Consider the following 16,741-nt stretch of genomic DNA (forward strand, 5'->3'; position numbering starts at 1 on the left):
CACACACACAGAATAGTAAACAACAATTTAATCAATACCTTTTTCACCAACAGCCTGAGGTGTTTTCTGTATAAATTGAGTGAAAAAAAATTAAATCCAAAGGAAATAATTTCGTTATCTTCAAAATTGATCAAACTAAATCAACTAATCACTAAATTTGATCACCATCATGGTTTACCTTTGGTATATAAATGGCCACTCAACCCAAAGGGCCAGAATATTTGTCTATTTACATTGGAAACATTAAGTTGATTAAACATTGGGAACAATTTAAAAATCAATATGAAGCTTATCCTATTTACCGTTTTCATTATTTTCACAGGTTTCATAACAATTCAGGGTAAGTAAACAAATAGACATTTAATTTTTTACACTTGTAGGTAAACAATTAACTGATTATCTTCAAAATCTGACAACATTTAGCTGCTGATAAAAAGAAACCAGCAAATATCCCCGATGAATTGGAAAACAACGCCACGGGCTCGTGCGATGTACTGTTCAATCAAACGGCCGCTCTGGTTGAACCCGTGCTACTTGTTAATCGTACAGAATGGCCTACGACAATGGACGCTGTTAATAAGCATTGTGAGTAAGTATTTGTGGTCAATTGTCGCTTGGACACACCTTAATTCATATTCTCTTTTGTATTATCAGTCTTGGAGCGACAGTTTATAAAAGTATGAGGAAATACGGTAAATGTCTCAGTGGACTTTCACGTCAAGCGCTGAACGTTTTCTTACATGGAATGAAAAACTTCATCAAGAGTATCTGCTCGAACCCCACGAAGAAATCAAGTAATTCCGAGTATTTAGAACAAAAAACTTTTTTTTTCTAAAACTTTCGAATTTCAATTTATTTTAAACTTTTTCTTTAGGTACAATCGATATACTTTCATGTGCTTCGAGTGACAGTTTAAAAGGTTGGAATAAGTGTTTATATCAGGCTAATCGTCAGCTCGACTTTGCTTCCGACAATTCAACGGGAATCGAAATGGTTGGAAATGTTTGCTGTATCTACTCATCGATGCTCGATTGTGTCACCACAAATACTAAATCAAGGGCCGATTGTGACGCTAACCGGGACACAACAAATTTCCTACGATCGTCGATCTCATTGGTAATGAAAGATGTCATGGAATTAATTTGTTCCCGTTATTCAAACCAAGAGGAATGTAATGTTAATAATCCCAAAGGTGTGTCCATACTGAAGGTCATCGGAGACGATACCAGTTACCGTGTTGATGGAGCCTTCTTATTGTCGCCGTTGCTCAAAACTGCGGTCAAATTAGCGGCCGTTGATGAGTCCGAAGTCTAAAAGTCCGACCTTCCGATACTCTTAATCTTGAATCAATTCTAATGATAATTTGCTTCCTTCTCATTGTGAACCAACAATTGATTCAATTTTTTGTCGGTCAATCAATTAATTCAATTAACTCAATTATCGTAAACCTGAAAATTGAATCAATTGAATGTAAATCAATTAATCACAATTGAATCAAATTAACTTCTAATAATAAACTTATCCATTCATCTTTCTCTCTCAATCAATTCCAGTTAATTATCATCGTGATTGAAGGTTATCATTACAATTAAATTTACTATTGATAGACTTGGAAATAAACCAGATAAATGATTAAATTGTTAAACTAAATTAAATCTAATGACCTTAGATTAGCAGATTATATTATCTTAAATCAGTAAATTGTCATAATCACAATTTGAAAAGTTTATAATTAAAACAAACCAAACTAACTAGTTAGGTAAGTTTATCAATTTTGATTATCATCAAAAACAAACTGGTTAGTTAATTTAACTGAATTAAATAGCAATCAAATACATGGACCTCTGTCAAACCAACGTTAATCAAATTAAATTGTATTCAGTTTTTTTGGTTAATGATAATAATGTTTAATGATCAACAGAAATATAATCAACAATTTAATTTAATTGTTGAAGGAAAAACTTTACCTTCTTTGTAAAATTCAAATGATGACATTGAATTAATGGTACTAGTTAATTGCGAGTTAATTTAGTTTCTTTGTAATATAATTTAACGAAAATGTCAATTGTTAATCTAAATAATTCAATTAAATTAAACACTAACCAACAATTAGCGATAATTAATAAACAAAATGTTTAGGAAAGTTTCACCTTGGACCTAGACGATTTCAAACAATTAACTAATTAAGTTATCAATTGATTTTCTTGGATCTTATTGAAAAGCAAATTAATTGTCACTATTTAAATGATTTAGTTGATTGTTAATTAACTTTAATTCAGATGAAAGTGTATCAATTATATGATAAAAGAAACTTTTTTTTTGTTCAAAAAGGTAACAATTGCTAAAGAGCTCATTTCCTCCCGTATTTCAATTTATTAATAGTAATTAACTAATTGTGTTTTGATTCAATTATAATGACGATGATGATTAACTAGGATAATCAAATTGTTGGATTTGCCCAGAAAAAAAATGAATCAGTTAATTAGTGTGAATGAAAACTTGAGCTTAATTAGTGATAAGAATTGGATCAAATATGATTACAAGTGACAATTTGCTAATTGCTTGTGATTAACAAGGTGGTTAACAAGTGATTGAATCAATAATGAAATTGTCAACAATTAAAGTTAATTCGTTACAATTTATTTGGATAATTATTTTCATTCAGGTAAGAATTGATTTTCTTATGATCAATGTTCAATATTTTTAATTGTTACCTCTTTGTTTACAATTAAGGTTCAACGTTGGGATTAAGTGTTAACTCATCATCTTCTGTGTTAATTGTTGATAATCAAGGTGATGATAATTCAAATGATTGGATTCCAATTGCAACAACTGAGCGTTCATGTAACTGTAAATTCAATCCGATAACAACAATTAAAAGTGATTTAACTGTAACAACAATTACCCCCAATGATTTAATCAATTTAAATGATTCAATTGATGAAATTAAATTAGTATCAAATAAAATTACTGTAATTAAGGATGGAAACAATTATGATCATGACAATATTTCAGTTGTGACTGGTACAGTTACCACAATTAAGGATGATATTGATATTGAACTGATCGGATCAACTGAATTAACTGTGACAGTTGATTCAGTTGATTCAAATTCTGGTGAAACTGAGGATGAAGTAACAACAAGTAAATCAGAAAGTTCAACAATTAAAACATTAACAACAATAAGTGAAGATGAAGCCGAAGCTGAAGTGACAACTTTGAAACAATTAATTACCACCGAGAAACAATCAACTGTTACCGAAGATCCTAATCAAGAATCAATAGAACCTTCAACAATTGTGATCACTAAGGTGGAGATTGATGATGAAGATAAAGTTGCCACCACTGATTCAGATTACCAGGAATCAGGGAAAACAACAACAATTAAATCAGTTGATTCTTCAACTGAAGCAAGTGAAAGTGGTTTACCTTCAACCCTAATTACCGTTAGTTCAACAAATGAACCGACTACAATTGTAGATAATTCTGATTCTGATTCGGATGAAGATAAGAAGGAAAATGTAACCCCATCAACGAGCGATGGTGAGGGTTCCACAACTTCCATGGTGGATGAAGGGATAACTCAAATTTCTGAAAGTGATAAAGAAGATGAAGATGAAGATGGTGAAAGTGGTGGATCGACATCACCAGAGGGAAATGAACAAATGACCACTGTAAGTGTTGGGGTCAGTGTAATACCTGTGACAGAAAATGAGAGTGATGAAGGGATAGAAACTGATTCAACAACTACGAAAAGCGATTCTGGTGTTAGTCCAACTGATTCAGTTACAACGGAAAGTCAAACTGAAAATCCTTCAACACCAGAGAAAATTGAACCTCCGTATGAAAAGTCAACTGAGACACCAATGCCCGAAGAGGAGAGTTCTGATCTACCAACTTCCCCGCCGATGACCACAGTTTCAGTTGAAACTCCGCCTGATTTTCCCTTTTCATCAACAGAAATCCCGTCTGAAATGTCCACAAAACTCCAGGTAAGTTCAGAAGTACCTACGGAACAGACAGAATCGGAAATAACATCACCAACTTCACCACCAGTCTTGTCAACTGAGCTTTCAGCTACATCGGAATCGGGATCAGAATCAGAATCAGAATCAGAGTCTACAAGTGAAACTTCAGATGCTCGACCAACTGATTCATCCACAGATTCAGTATCAGAACCAGAGCCAGCATCAACTATGACACCATCTGATCCAACCGAATCTCAACCAGTTCCTCCAGCTACATCTTCGTCAACAGAAATACCCTTAAAACCATCAACCCCTGATTCGACAACACTACTCACCGAAGAACCAACAACTCCAGACTCACTAACTGAGCCACCAGTCACCATATCACCTCCACCAGAGACTCCCACAGAACCACAAGATGGATCATCATTACCACCTTCATCAGAATTACCACCAAAACCGTCAACTGATCCAACATTTACAGTTACAGCAACTGATAATTCAAACGAAATGACAACATCATCCACAAGCACAGATCAATCACAATCAACACCAACAACGATGAGCTCAAATAAACCTGAACCAGAAGGAAGCACAGCTCCAACACCTACTCAGCCCTCATCATCTCAATCGACCGAAGCTGAATCAACAAATGAACCAGAAAAACCCTCACCAGCACCAACCGAATCAACACCAACACCATCAACCCGAATAGTTCCTAATGTAACATCACCAACACCGACAATTACCCAATGTATTCAACTGTCATCATTACGCAATTGGAGATATGATTTACTTCATCGATTGGCCCAAACTCAGTACCAAATAATTAAACTTCGTCTCAATCTACCCCCAGAATCACCGCTTCGAAAATCGAACACCTTTTTCCGTTCAATTCGTTTTCTCCGACGAATGTCCTGGTCAATCAATCGTCGTCCCCTCTGGCTAATTTACAATGCTCGAATTCAAACACTTCGACTAATCAAAAGTGAACAATCATTCAACTTGTTCGGGATAAATGTTCTAGTTGGTCTTTGGAAGCGTCGATTATGCTGCTTCAATCGACTTCTAATTGAATGTGGTACAATTTCATTCAATTGAATAATCAATCAGACGAAAAACTTTCGGTCACAACAATTAACTTAATCAGAAATAATAATAACTGCCAATCAGTTAATCATCAAAATGTAACAAAAAATTGATTGAATTGGTCGTAACAATTAACTAATTACCCTAATCACTTATGTACAACAATTGTTAACAAGATCAAACAATAAATTATATAATTAAAAAGCTCAGTTGACAATGTGTATATAAGATGTTAAATCGTTAATCACAATCACAATTACAATTACAATTACAATTAATTTCTCCTTGAAAGGTTAAACAATTTATATTGAACAACAAAAGAGGTTGTTAACCAACGACAATTAATAAGATGAACTTTAATCAATCTTGATTGTTGTTAATATTTCCCTAAATTGTCATGTTAACTTTAACTGAAACATTTAGTTAATTCAGTGAGATGATCAGTTGATCAGAGTAAATTTAACCAATATGATTAACTATTTGATTCAGTTTCTTGGACTATTATTATTTTCCAATAACGGTGAGTTTTTTTTAAAAATTTATATCCCAAAGATTAACACGATTAATTTACTAATTGTTTCAATAATTTAAGTTATCGGATTAAGTTCAAATTCACCATGTTTATCATCGGTAAATAATCACAATCAAAATGATCATAACGATTTACCGGCCTATGATTTTATCCGTTATTTTGGTTTGGACAATTCTGATGGCTTCGATTTCCCTGGAATAAAAAAAGTTAAAGGTTCTAACGATTTCCAGACCGCTTATCGATTATCCCGTCGAGCTGACCTCAGTTTACAAACGAAGTAAGTTCAATATTATGTTGATGATAATCGTAAAGTTGTAACAATTAACTAATGAGCAAAATTTTGTCTTTCAAAGGAAAATGTTCCCCTTCGGAATTCCCACTGAATTTTCATTCGTTTGTTCATTTCGACAGCGGCCCTCGAAAGCGGAATCATGGGATCTGATACGAATCTCTGATTCCACCGGATCTTTACAATTGTGCCTGAAATTTATTCCTTATCAACGGAAACTTGAACTAACTTTACCATCGTCATTATCGTTGGTTAATCAAGGACCCAAAATTCCCGATCGAATCGTTTTCACCAATGTAACATCCAACGACGGTTCTTGGCATAAAGTTGGCCTGACATTGAGGAAAAATCGAGTTACTCTGCATCATAATTGTCTTGAACATAGTCACCAATCAATTTCATCCATTGATAATATTGACAATCAGGGTAATTTAATTGTCGCTAAATTTTCAGATGAACCAACAACTGTACCTGTAAGTCAACTGGTAGATAATGTTGATTGTAGCAATTTACTAATTCATTTTGTTTACAGATTGATCTTCAATGGATGGTCCTTAATTGTGATATTACACAAAGTGAGTTCTTATTATTTAACTAATTTTGATCATCAATCTTAATTATCTGATTGTCGCAACTTTTTACTTTTAGGTGCAAAGGAAACTTGTGATGAACTACCGGTTAGTTGATTTTTAATTCATTGATGAATATAATTGTTTAAGTTAATTGTTGATGATAAATTTTTTAGGACACAATTGAGCCTCCAAAGTTCATCCCAATTCCAGATGAGTGTCGTGCTTGCCCTCAGGGTCAACCTGGATTACGAGGACTCCCAGTGAGTTTTAATCAGTTACTCGAAATCAACAAAGATAAAGATTGAAGTTAATTGGGTATCATACTTAATTACAGGGTATGAAGGGTGATCAAGGGCTTCAAGGACCTAATGGATTTGACGGATCAAAGGGAGATCAAGGGGAAATGGGTGAACCTGGACCGCCAGGTCAACCAGGTCAAAAGGTAGAAATTTAAATTCAATTTAATTCAACAGTTAAAATGAGATATTAAATTGTCGTATTTCTCTGGATCGATACTCGGGATTTAGGGGGACACTGGATTTACCGGAATTGCTGGTCCACCCGGAATAAAAGGTAATTTACTCATGATGGGATTTTCAGATGGACTAACTTATTAATTGTTAACAATGATTAGGTGAAAATGGTTACCCAGGTGAACCAGGACTCACTGGTGATAAAGGAGATTCAGTGAGTTTGACACTTTGACAGTTTCATGTCAATCGTTTTTGATTCATTTCTCTTCAATTTAATGACACAGGGCTCTCCTGGGTCGCCAGGCCCTGAGGGACCCAAGGGCGATGTTGGTCCTCCTGGGCTACCAGCTGAACTTGGATCAAGGGGCGAAAAGGGAGATAAAGGTAAGTCTATTTACAGGGGTTTTCTTATGTTCAAAAAGTAAAAATTGTTTCTTTGTGACAAAAGAACATAAAAAATCAGATAAATATGAACAAAAAATTTTGAGAATGTGAGTTTTTCTCAAATTTCAATACAATTTTACTGATATTTCCTGGATTTCTCATGAATTCACAATCAAACAGATTAATGAATCTCGAGTTTCAAGTCCATTCATTGAATAGTCGCTACCATAAACAATAAAGATCCAAATACTGAGCTTTGAAGTTCAAGAATTATTAATAAATCATCTTTTTTATTCCAATTTTTCTTCATCAAGGTTCACCAGGAGAACCAGGGGATTCTGGTGAGCCAGGAAAAGATGGATTAGTAAGTTGATAAAAATTTTCCATCGATTTATTATTAATGATAATCTAATAACTTATTCAATTAGATGGGACCAGTTGGACCCACTGGCCAACCAGGGGAGGCTGGACAACCGGGTGAAAAGGTTAATATTCAATCTAAAAGTTTAATTAATTATCAATTCCAATGGTTAATTTATCAATTTGAATCAGGGAGAGAAAGGTGATTCCGGACCTGTTGGTCCTGTCGGCCCTCCAGGGCCACCGGGACTAGTAACCACAGAGGAAAACGGGAATCAATCAGTTGAATCAATTACCGAGGAAAGAGTTCGACAAATTTGCTTAGAGTTAATTAAAGGTTTGATCACAATCTGAATTTCATTGTGTTGGATTTACTCTAATTGATTGGAATTGTATTTTCAACCAGAATTTGAGAGTAATCTTGAACGTAACATGGGCGAACCAGGGCAACCTGGGCCTCCCGGTGAACCAGGAACACCAGGACTCCAAGGACCCCCAGGACCAACGGGTCCACAAGGTTTACAGGGTAAACCAGGAAGAGGTAGAATAGGTAGACCAGGAGATTCAGGGCCACCCGGTCAGCCAGGATTACAGGGAGAAAGAGGTAAACCATTAAAGGAATGAAAAAAAAATGAAATTCTAATAAACTAATAAAATATTTCAGGTTACCCTGGTTTACCTGGTATCCAAGGTCCAAAAGGTTCCCAAGGTGATAAAGGTGATCGTGGGCTCGATGTATGTATTTGAATTGGATGAAAATAATCAATAGAAGCAAAAAATTTGATGAAATAATTTTTTCCATAATCAAAATTTTCTAGGGAATCGCAACTGAAGGACCAATTGGCCCACCAGGTAATCCTGGTCCTCCTGGTCAACCAGGAATTGGTGTCCAAGGTAAGTCTGAATAAACAGCAATCAAAGTTAAACAACTGATTAAATCCCAATCCAATTAGGACCCACCGGTGAATCTGGCCGACCTGGACCTCCAGGGCCACAAGGTTATCCAGGTGAACAAGGGTCACCAGGTTACTGTGAACATTGTCCACCAATGGTCATCCCAACCCAAGAAAAAGGTCCAGGTTAATAAAGGTGATTTAATTATCATCATTAAACCAAATCAACGAGATAAATTATGTATTTAAATTTTGATATTATCCAAAGGAATTAAAATTTTCATGGAAAATTTAAAAGTAACATTTTAAATTTGGATCATTAATTATTAATACAGTTAATAGTAATCACCAATCAAAAGTAAATGTAATTAAAGGTTTAATTTAAATCAGAATGATAATATACAGTCAATTGCAACAATCTAAGGTAAACACAGAGATAGTTTAATAATAATAAAGGTAAAGAAAAAAGTTTGTCAGAAAATTAATTGATTGTCGCAATTAAATGTCATCAGCGTGAATTTCACCTAATTGTTTTGTTGCTTTAATTAAAGGTGACAATAAAAAGGCTCCAGTGACCTTATATTTACCATCAGCAATTAACTTCAATGATTCAGCTCTCCCAGCGTTATGAGCATCACAATCCTCTTTGGTGGCGTAATTGCCACAAAGTAATTCAGTTAAATCTTTGACAATTAAGCTCAATGATGATTCTAGGAAAGTCGATGTATCTTGACGACCTGGCTTAATGCAATCGGGCTTTGATCCGGTGGAAACGGAAACACATTCAACCAACGAGGAGTAGGTACAGCAGATATTACCGATCATCGCAGGATCGGTGGCATTTGAAGCGGTAAAATCGAGCTGTTGATTAGCGGTATTGAGACATTTACTCCAACCGGTCATTGTTTCATTGGAAGCACATTTTAAAATTTCAATTGTTTCTGTTTTTCCACAAAAAAAAGCAAGTTAATTTAGTAATTAAAAGAACAATTTAGAAAATGGAAAACTAATTAACACTTACCCATCTTTTTCTTGCTCGATAAGCAAATGTTTTGCATGAATTTTTTCAATCCTCGAAGGAAAATTGTGACCGCTTGTCGGGAAAGTCCATTTAAACACTTACCATATCGACGGACATTCTTGTAAACTTTAGTTCCCAATCTGGTTGATTAACATTCATCAACGATAATTAATCATGTGCTCATTAAATATACTTGGATTTACTTACTCGCAGTGTTTAGTGACCGCGTCCATGGTCATAGGCCAAGGTTGCGTTCCCACCAACATAGCGGGTTCGAGGATTGCTACAGTTTGATTTAAAGCCGATTCACATTCTGATGATGTATCAACTTGAGTTAATTTAGTTGTTGATTTCTTTTTCTCAGCGGCTACAATTAAGATAATAATTGGAAACAATTAAACAACTTTAAGTTTCGAGAAGAAAAACTTTTTTTTCCTTACCATTGGTAATTGTGATTAAAGAAAATGAAATTGTCACAATTAAAATTAATAAACTACTTTGTGTCCTCATTGTGATTGTTACAATTGTCACTTAAGTGTTTCAACAATTTCAATTTACCAGTTAAATTGTGATGATTGAAGTTAGAATCAAACTAATCAAGTTAACTGTGATTGTAAAACCTTTTATATTCATGGTAAACTTTATGATGACAATCTAATTGAACACAGAGAAGAAAGTGAAAGTTAATTCCCAACAATTAGTGTACAATTTACCCCAAGGGGATTCACATATTTACCATGAATTCAGAGACGATGATATTTAATATACTTACATAAACAATCAACGTCAATTATTATTCAATCATTATCTCTGGAAATCATTTAAAATTCATTTTCAACAATTAACTTTTACATTTTACATCAATCTCCAAACAGATGATAACAATTAAAGGTTTCTAATGATGATTAAGATAATAATTATCATATTGATTAGGGTTTACAATGGACATTCAACTAATCAACTAATCAAATGATAAACAATTCAAATTAATTCTTAAATTCTTATCAAATTGGTGATTAAATGATCAAATTGTTAACAATCAAATGATTGTAACCAAAGTTACAACTTGTATGTGAACAAAAAAAATCAGATAACATTTTAATTAACCTTGATTGTAGTTGTTAATCAACTTTAATTGTGAAATAATCACGATGGACAAATCAAATTAATTAAAACAACATCTACTTTCATATGTTTGCAATTATTTACTAATTTAAATTAAATTCAATTTCTGTCTGATCAAGAAACAATCTAATCACTTTCCAAGCAATTAATAGTAACAATTAAATCAGCTGATTGTTGGATTGATATTGTGAAAAGAAAACGTGATTAGACTCAGTTATTCAACTTTATTTTTAACTATTCTGAAAATCTGAAAGATCAAGTTGATTATCATTGTTTTAACTTAATGATTGTCGACGATTAAGTTAATTGTGATATCATGAGAAAAGCAAATTATTCCTGATCAAGGAAAGTGATTAAAACTGATGACTGATTCTAATGATTTATAAATAATGATAATTGAAACTTTTTCTTTGTCTTTTTCGTGTCACAAATTAGTAGGAATCATTTTCGATCATTTTAATTGTCCAAAGTCAATCGATAAATTTTCTGATTATTGATCATCACTTTAGTCAATTGTATCCAATTAGAGATGTAAAAATATTAATTCCAATTGCTCGATGAAACTTGATTTAACCGACTACTTATTATGAGACCCTGAGGGCTTTTTCCTGTTTCTATTCACTTCTTATTCTGAATTGATTATCAAGAGAATCAGTTAGTTGATAATAAGATTCTGGTTCCTTGTTGATTACTGCTAACACTTCAATATTTAATCTTCCACTAATCATATTTATAAGTCCCAATAAATTGACTACAATTAACATCATCTAACTAATATTGTCCAATTGTCCATGAATTTTGCCAACTAGACTAAACATATTATCAAAAAGTAAATGGGAAACCCTTGAGGTGAAATATTTATCATCATCATTTCCTCATCATCATGATGATATTTATTCATCAGCCATGATTAAGTCGCAGCCTTTGATAACTTAATGATATTATTAACAATTAGAGGTTAAAGTTTCAACTTGAAAGCAATTAAGACCAAAAATTTTTCAAGCAAATAGCAAAATGAACTTTAATTTAACTTTTAAAATTGATCATTGATCTGCAATTGTGAACAAAAAACAAAATCTTACAAATTACAAATTATAATTTATTCTTTACCAATATCAGAATCGTCGGACAATTTATTAACAATCTTAAGAAGTGGACTGATCAGATAAGCTCCCTCGACCGGAATTTCGGCTAATCCAGCGGCTTTAATCTTAGCCAAACCCTCGGGATTATTTGCAATACAATCTGATTCGGATGAATATTTTGAACAGATCAGTTCGATAACCTCTTTAAGAACAAGTGAAAGTGAATGTTTGAAAAATCTTGTAGTATCCGCTTTGGTGAACAACCGGGAATAGTTCCAGTTGAACGTTCGAGACACCCGATTACCGTTGAATAGATACAACAAACGTCACCCACAACTCCAACAGAGGTGGAATTAAAACCGACGAAGTTCAACTGTCGATTAACGGTGTTCATACAGTTATTCCAACCTTTAAGTGTCCTCGAATCAGCGCATCTTAAATCATCAATTGCCTCTAAATTATCAAGAGAAAAGAGTATGTATAAATACAGAGAGATTTAATCCATTTCAAGCTCTATTGTTAGAGTGATAATCTTATATCCAGACTATTAATATCTTCAATTTACCTTGTTTCTTTTTCGTTGAGTTACAAATACTTCGGATGAATCGCTTTAGGCCATGAAGATAAATGAGTAAAGTTTGACGAGCTAAACCCTGTAAGCATTTACCGTACTTTCTGACTCTCTTGTAAACATCAGTTCCAAGTCTTGGGATAAAAAATGTAAGAGGAAATATGATTATGATGAAAAAGAAATCGAGATGATGATGATGATGATGAAGAAAACACAACAGGAAACATGATCACAAAAATGGAGTAACTGATTTTACCCTCAAGGATTTAAGATCAATTTGAAAATTTTCGAGAATCAGATTAACATATTACTATTATTATTCAGAGAGAATTTTTTTATTCTTCACTTCATCTGCATGTAACTCTTTCTCCATGTGATTTTCATCTATTCAAGTAAATATTGATTCTATTCCATGACGGAAACATGATGATTACGATCAATGTGTAAATAATAATAAACATGAAACATGAAACATGAAAGTTTCGAGTTTAGTTTTTCTCGAAAGTAACAAAGTTTACAAATATTATCAACTAGAAGAATAATTTTCAATCAATGTTATAAACAATTCGGGAACAATTTACTCACTTGCAGTGTTCATCAATCTCAGCAATTGTCAGGGGAAACTTTTTACTTCCAATCAAAAGAACTGGTTCAACCAGAGCCGCTGTTTCATTGAAAATAGATTCACATGATTCAGTTGAATTGGTGAAAATATCGTCAGAATTTTGTTTCTGTTTGGTTCCTATTCTCAAATACAAATCAAAATGGAATAATTAAAATTACGAACTCACAAATGATCACAAATCGTCAATAAGTTAAGCAAATGAATCACATGAATTACCTTGAGTTGAAACAATTACAATTAAACAGAATAAACTAATTACAATTGATGAAGAAAATTTCTTGTTAATAGACATGATGATTAGGTGAATTCAAATTCGTAGCAGAAAAAAAGTTCATCCGAAAACAAAAATATCGAAAAGAAAAAAGTTTCTTCTTCCTTCCAATGATTTTCTCAAACTTAATCAATGAGAATAAGATTTGGTTTTTACTCTTTAACTGATTTAACTCAACTGATTGAAACTCTTTTTCATCACCACGATTAATAAATTAAAATCCACTGATTAAATTGATGATAAAATGAAACATCAGAAAATATCATTGGCCTTGGAAATTTAAAGTTATCAGTTCAAAAGATTAAAATTCTGATGTAATAATAATAATGATAACGTTTGAATCTCGTTTCGTCAAGGTAACAATTTACCTTTGGTAAATAACTTAACTGATGCCCATTAATAATTAAGACAATGTTGCTTAGTAATTAATCACAATTAAGGATGGAGAAATAAATAAATAAATTTTTACATTGGTAACTTTTAGCCCGTAAGGTTTATTATTGTTTGTTGTTGATTATCAATTTTGAATCGAATAATCTTAATTCACCTTTAAAAATGAACTAATATTAACAATAATAATCTTATCACAATTTATAATACAAACTTTAATGTTGATGTTGATTAAGGGAAGAGGAAGTGGGACTGAATGAATAATACAATGTATTACATTATATAAAAGGTGATCATGATCAGTGTATCATGATCACCTTCAGAAGTTTCTAGAATATTCAACAATTAAACAATCAATACGATATGACCATGATATTCATGGTCATCATCATAACGTCCCAGACGTAACAATTACTAATCAATAATTTTGTTACATTACCCCGTCCTCTAGACGAAAGGTCTCTCTTTCGTTACGATATCGATTAATTTATAAGCACAATTTTTGCATTTAATAAGCACATCGAATGCGACAAAAACACCAATACAATATTATTCATACTTAATATTATCCTTTACATATTCAGAGTTACAAGAAACTTGATTATGTTCAGAAATTATAAACAGAAGAACATCTTCAGGTACATCAAATTTAATTACATTAAATAAAGCAGCAAATTCTAATAAACATGCACGAGCTTTTTCCAAAATTTTGGCTTGTTCATCAAATTTACCGTTGATTTCGTCTTCAATTCCCGAACATCGAAAATATGCATATTTCATCAGTAATTGATTACCTTTTATCCTACCTTCGATCTTTTCCTTGACTGATTTTGGAGCAGGTCGTTTCAACGTTTTCTTCAGCGTTAATATTTGATCGATGGCAATCCCTACCACCTTTACGAAGTTATCATTTTTATCCTTCAACACCTCAGAAGTCATCTTTTGATTACTGTTAGAAGCAGAAAACAATTAATACAATTAATAACAATTAAATAACATATAATATAGTAACATTAACATTAGTAATGTTAATTTACAAATAATTCATTCAAATAACAAATTCTCTCAAAATTTTCATAAACATTAATCCAAGTTAGAATGAGAAATTGCATTAAGATCTCCATTAACTTGATTATTACATAATTAATTATATTGAAACTAGAATTAGGTACATAAAATTCCCATGGATCCATCGGCCACGTAATTTAAGAACCATCTCCCTTGCCACCAATAGCGCAATGAGTTGGATAAGGAGGAGGCGACTGTTGACACAACAACCAGTCCACTGAGTACCATCTCCTACTTTTAAATCGAATTTCTAGTTATCAATAAAACTAATTAATTAAGTTGAGAAGCTAATCTATCGATATTAGCTTCCATTTGATTTATCTCCTGCACCAGCTCATCCATTGAGTTACCTGAGCTCTGATAACTTCTATCACTAGCTCGTCGATGAGTAATTTCAGCTCGTTGTGCTCTTTGGAGTAAATCATGAACCGAATTAATTTCGAATTGGGCAAAATATTGAGAAATTTCAGGCTTGATTCCTCGGACGATCAACCTTATAACCTTCCTCTCATCCACTTGAACATTAATTCGTTTAAAAAGTTTAATTTGTTCCAATATAAAAGACAAAACTGACTGATTTTCCTGTTGTCTTCCTTGGTACAGTTTATTCTCCAACAATTGAACGTAATTTGGGTTTACGAAATCACCAAGTAACATCTCTTTCATGGTACTGTAGTTGACAACATTTTTATTTTTGACATAAGATAAATACCAAAGTTTGATCGTGCCAGTTATAAACATTGGAAATCGTTGTAATCGAACATCATCATCCCAACCAACGGCCATTGTTTCGAATTCGAAATTCTCAAACCATTCGAATATATCTTGACCGTTGTCACCACTCAGTCGATATACATTTAGACTTGGCTCCAACAAGAGATTATTTTGCATGATTGACTCTTCTCTTATTATTTTTTTTATAATTTATAGTCAATCTCAAATATTTTATCGAATTATCTTCTGAATGATTTCAATTCATTACATTAATTGAAGTAAACTTCATACCCCAACTTGCTCTATAAGCTGTTTTAGAATTATTCCATGATTTTCGAATGTAAATTTATAGATTCAAAGTTGAATTAGACTATCAACTCTGAGAATTCGCAATCAGTTAGATCAACCAAAATTATTTTCACTTATAAACTTAATGTGAAAAAAAACAATATCGAAAACTCAACGTTAATTATTATCAAAATAAAATCACAATAATTACGAATTCGATCCGCAGATCCTGCCTGGGTCGCCAAATGAATCGAATAATCTTAATTCACCTTTAAAAATGAACTAATATTAACAATAATAATCTTATCACAATTTATAATACAAACTTTAATGTTGATGTTGATTAAGGAAGAAATGGACTGAATGAATAATACAATGTATTACATTATATAACAGAAGGTGATCATGATCAGTGTATCATGATCACCTTCAGAAGTTTCTAGAATATTCCAACAATTAAACAATCAATACGATATGACCATGATATTCATGGTCATCATCATGGTAACGTCCCAGACGTAACAATTACTAATCAATAATTTTGTTACAATTTCATGGGGACATTGAAAGCTAATTACAGAGTGAGAGACATTAATTGTAAATTAATTAATGAATGAACATGTTTACAATTTAAACTAGAATATTAATTAGATGAATAAAAAGTTTGTTTACAACAAATTAACGTTCAATCAATCAAGGGTTTTTTTTTCATTTCTTGCTAACGGCGTACAATTAGTGCGATCAATTGATTTCTACTTTTCGAATTGGTCAACAATTAAGTGAATATCAGAACTGGAAAAAATTACACTCGAAAAGTGGTACAGTTGGCCAAATAGAACCATTCGTTAGACCCTCAGGTCATTTTTTGGACATCGTTAGTCGTTGACTGTTCATTATCGAGATCGTCAAGGTTATTCTTAGATTTTTCAATACGATTTCATGATAACTCATTGGTGGAAAGTTGAAAGCTTAGATTCATGAATAACGATTAAACATTTAGTTCTAAAGGTAATTTTCGAGTGG

General features: G+C 32.6%; 4 protein-coding genes and 1 pseudogene across 4 annotated transcripts; 3 read left to right on the top strand and 2 right to left on the bottom strand.

The window, feature by feature from the left end:
• Positions 1 to 179: 179 nt before the first annotated feature.
• On the top strand, positions 180 to 1,543 carry LOC128396785 (uncharacterized). The gene is made up of 4 exons (XM_053357403.1): positions 180 to 340; positions 424 to 589; positions 655 to 794; positions 875 to 1,543. The coding sequence occupies exons 1-4, from the start codon at positions 283 to 285 to the stop codon at positions 1,312 to 1,314; spliced, it is 804 nt and encodes a 267-aa protein (XP_053213378.1). The 5' UTR covers positions 180 to 282; the 3' UTR covers positions 1,315 to 1,543.
• Positions 1,544 to 2,533: 990 nt separating this feature from the next.
• LOC128397046 (uncharacterized) lies at positions 2,534 to 5,266 on the top strand. The gene is made up of 2 exons (XM_053357712.1): positions 2,534 to 2,543; positions 2,734 to 5,266. The coding sequence occupies exons 1-2, from the start codon at positions 2,534 to 2,536 to the stop codon at positions 5,067 to 5,069; spliced, it is 2,346 nt and encodes a 781-aa protein (XP_053213687.1). The 3' UTR covers positions 5,070 to 5,266.
• A 159-nt stretch (positions 5,267 to 5,425) lies between these two features.
• On the top strand, positions 5,426 to 8,834 carry LOC128397037 (collagen alpha-2(IX) chain-like). The gene is made up of 17 exons (XM_053357702.1): positions 5,426 to 5,577; positions 5,650 to 5,866; positions 5,943 to 6,351; positions 6,411 to 6,453; positions 6,527 to 6,555; positions 6,624 to 6,710; positions 6,785 to 6,892; positions 6,978 to 7,023; positions 7,085 to 7,137; positions 7,208 to 7,307; positions 7,622 to 7,671; positions 7,736 to 7,792; positions 7,860 to 8,004; positions 8,074 to 8,271; positions 8,332 to 8,402; positions 8,486 to 8,561; positions 8,621 to 8,834. Exons 1-17 carry the CDS (start codon positions 5,526 to 5,528, stop codon positions 8,749 to 8,751), a joined length of 1,872 nt encoding a protein of 623 aa, XP_053213677.1. The 5' UTR covers positions 5,426 to 5,525; the 3' UTR covers positions 8,752 to 8,834.
• Positions 8,835 to 8,919: 85 nt separating this feature from the next.
• LOC128396996 (uncharacterized) lies at positions 8,920 to 10,182 on the bottom strand. The gene is made up of 4 exons (XM_053357659.1): positions 10,022 to 10,182; positions 9,789 to 9,948; positions 9,582 to 9,721; positions 8,920 to 9,501 (listed from the first exon to the last, which is right to left on the bottom strand). The coding sequence occupies exons 1-4, from the start codon at positions 10,089 to 10,091 to the stop codon at positions 9,059 to 9,061; spliced, it is 813 nt and encodes a 270-aa protein (XP_053213634.1). The 5' UTR covers positions 10,092 to 10,182; the 3' UTR covers positions 8,920 to 9,058.
• A 1,518-nt stretch (positions 10,183 to 11,700) lies between these two features.
• Positions 11,701 to 13,456, bottom strand: LOC128396995 (uncharacterized; annotated as a pseudogene).
• Between the last annotated feature and the right edge of the window lie 3,285 nt (positions 13,457 to 16,741).

The sequence above is a fragment of the Panonychus citri genome, unplaced genomic scaffold, assembly GCF_014898815.1.
Source record: "Panonychus citri isolate SS breed McGregor unplaced genomic scaffold, ASM1489881v1 Contig00028, whole genome shotgun sequence".
Taxonomy (NCBI): Eukaryota; Metazoa; Arthropoda; class Arachnida; order Trombidiformes; family Tetranychidae; genus Panonychus; species Panonychus citri.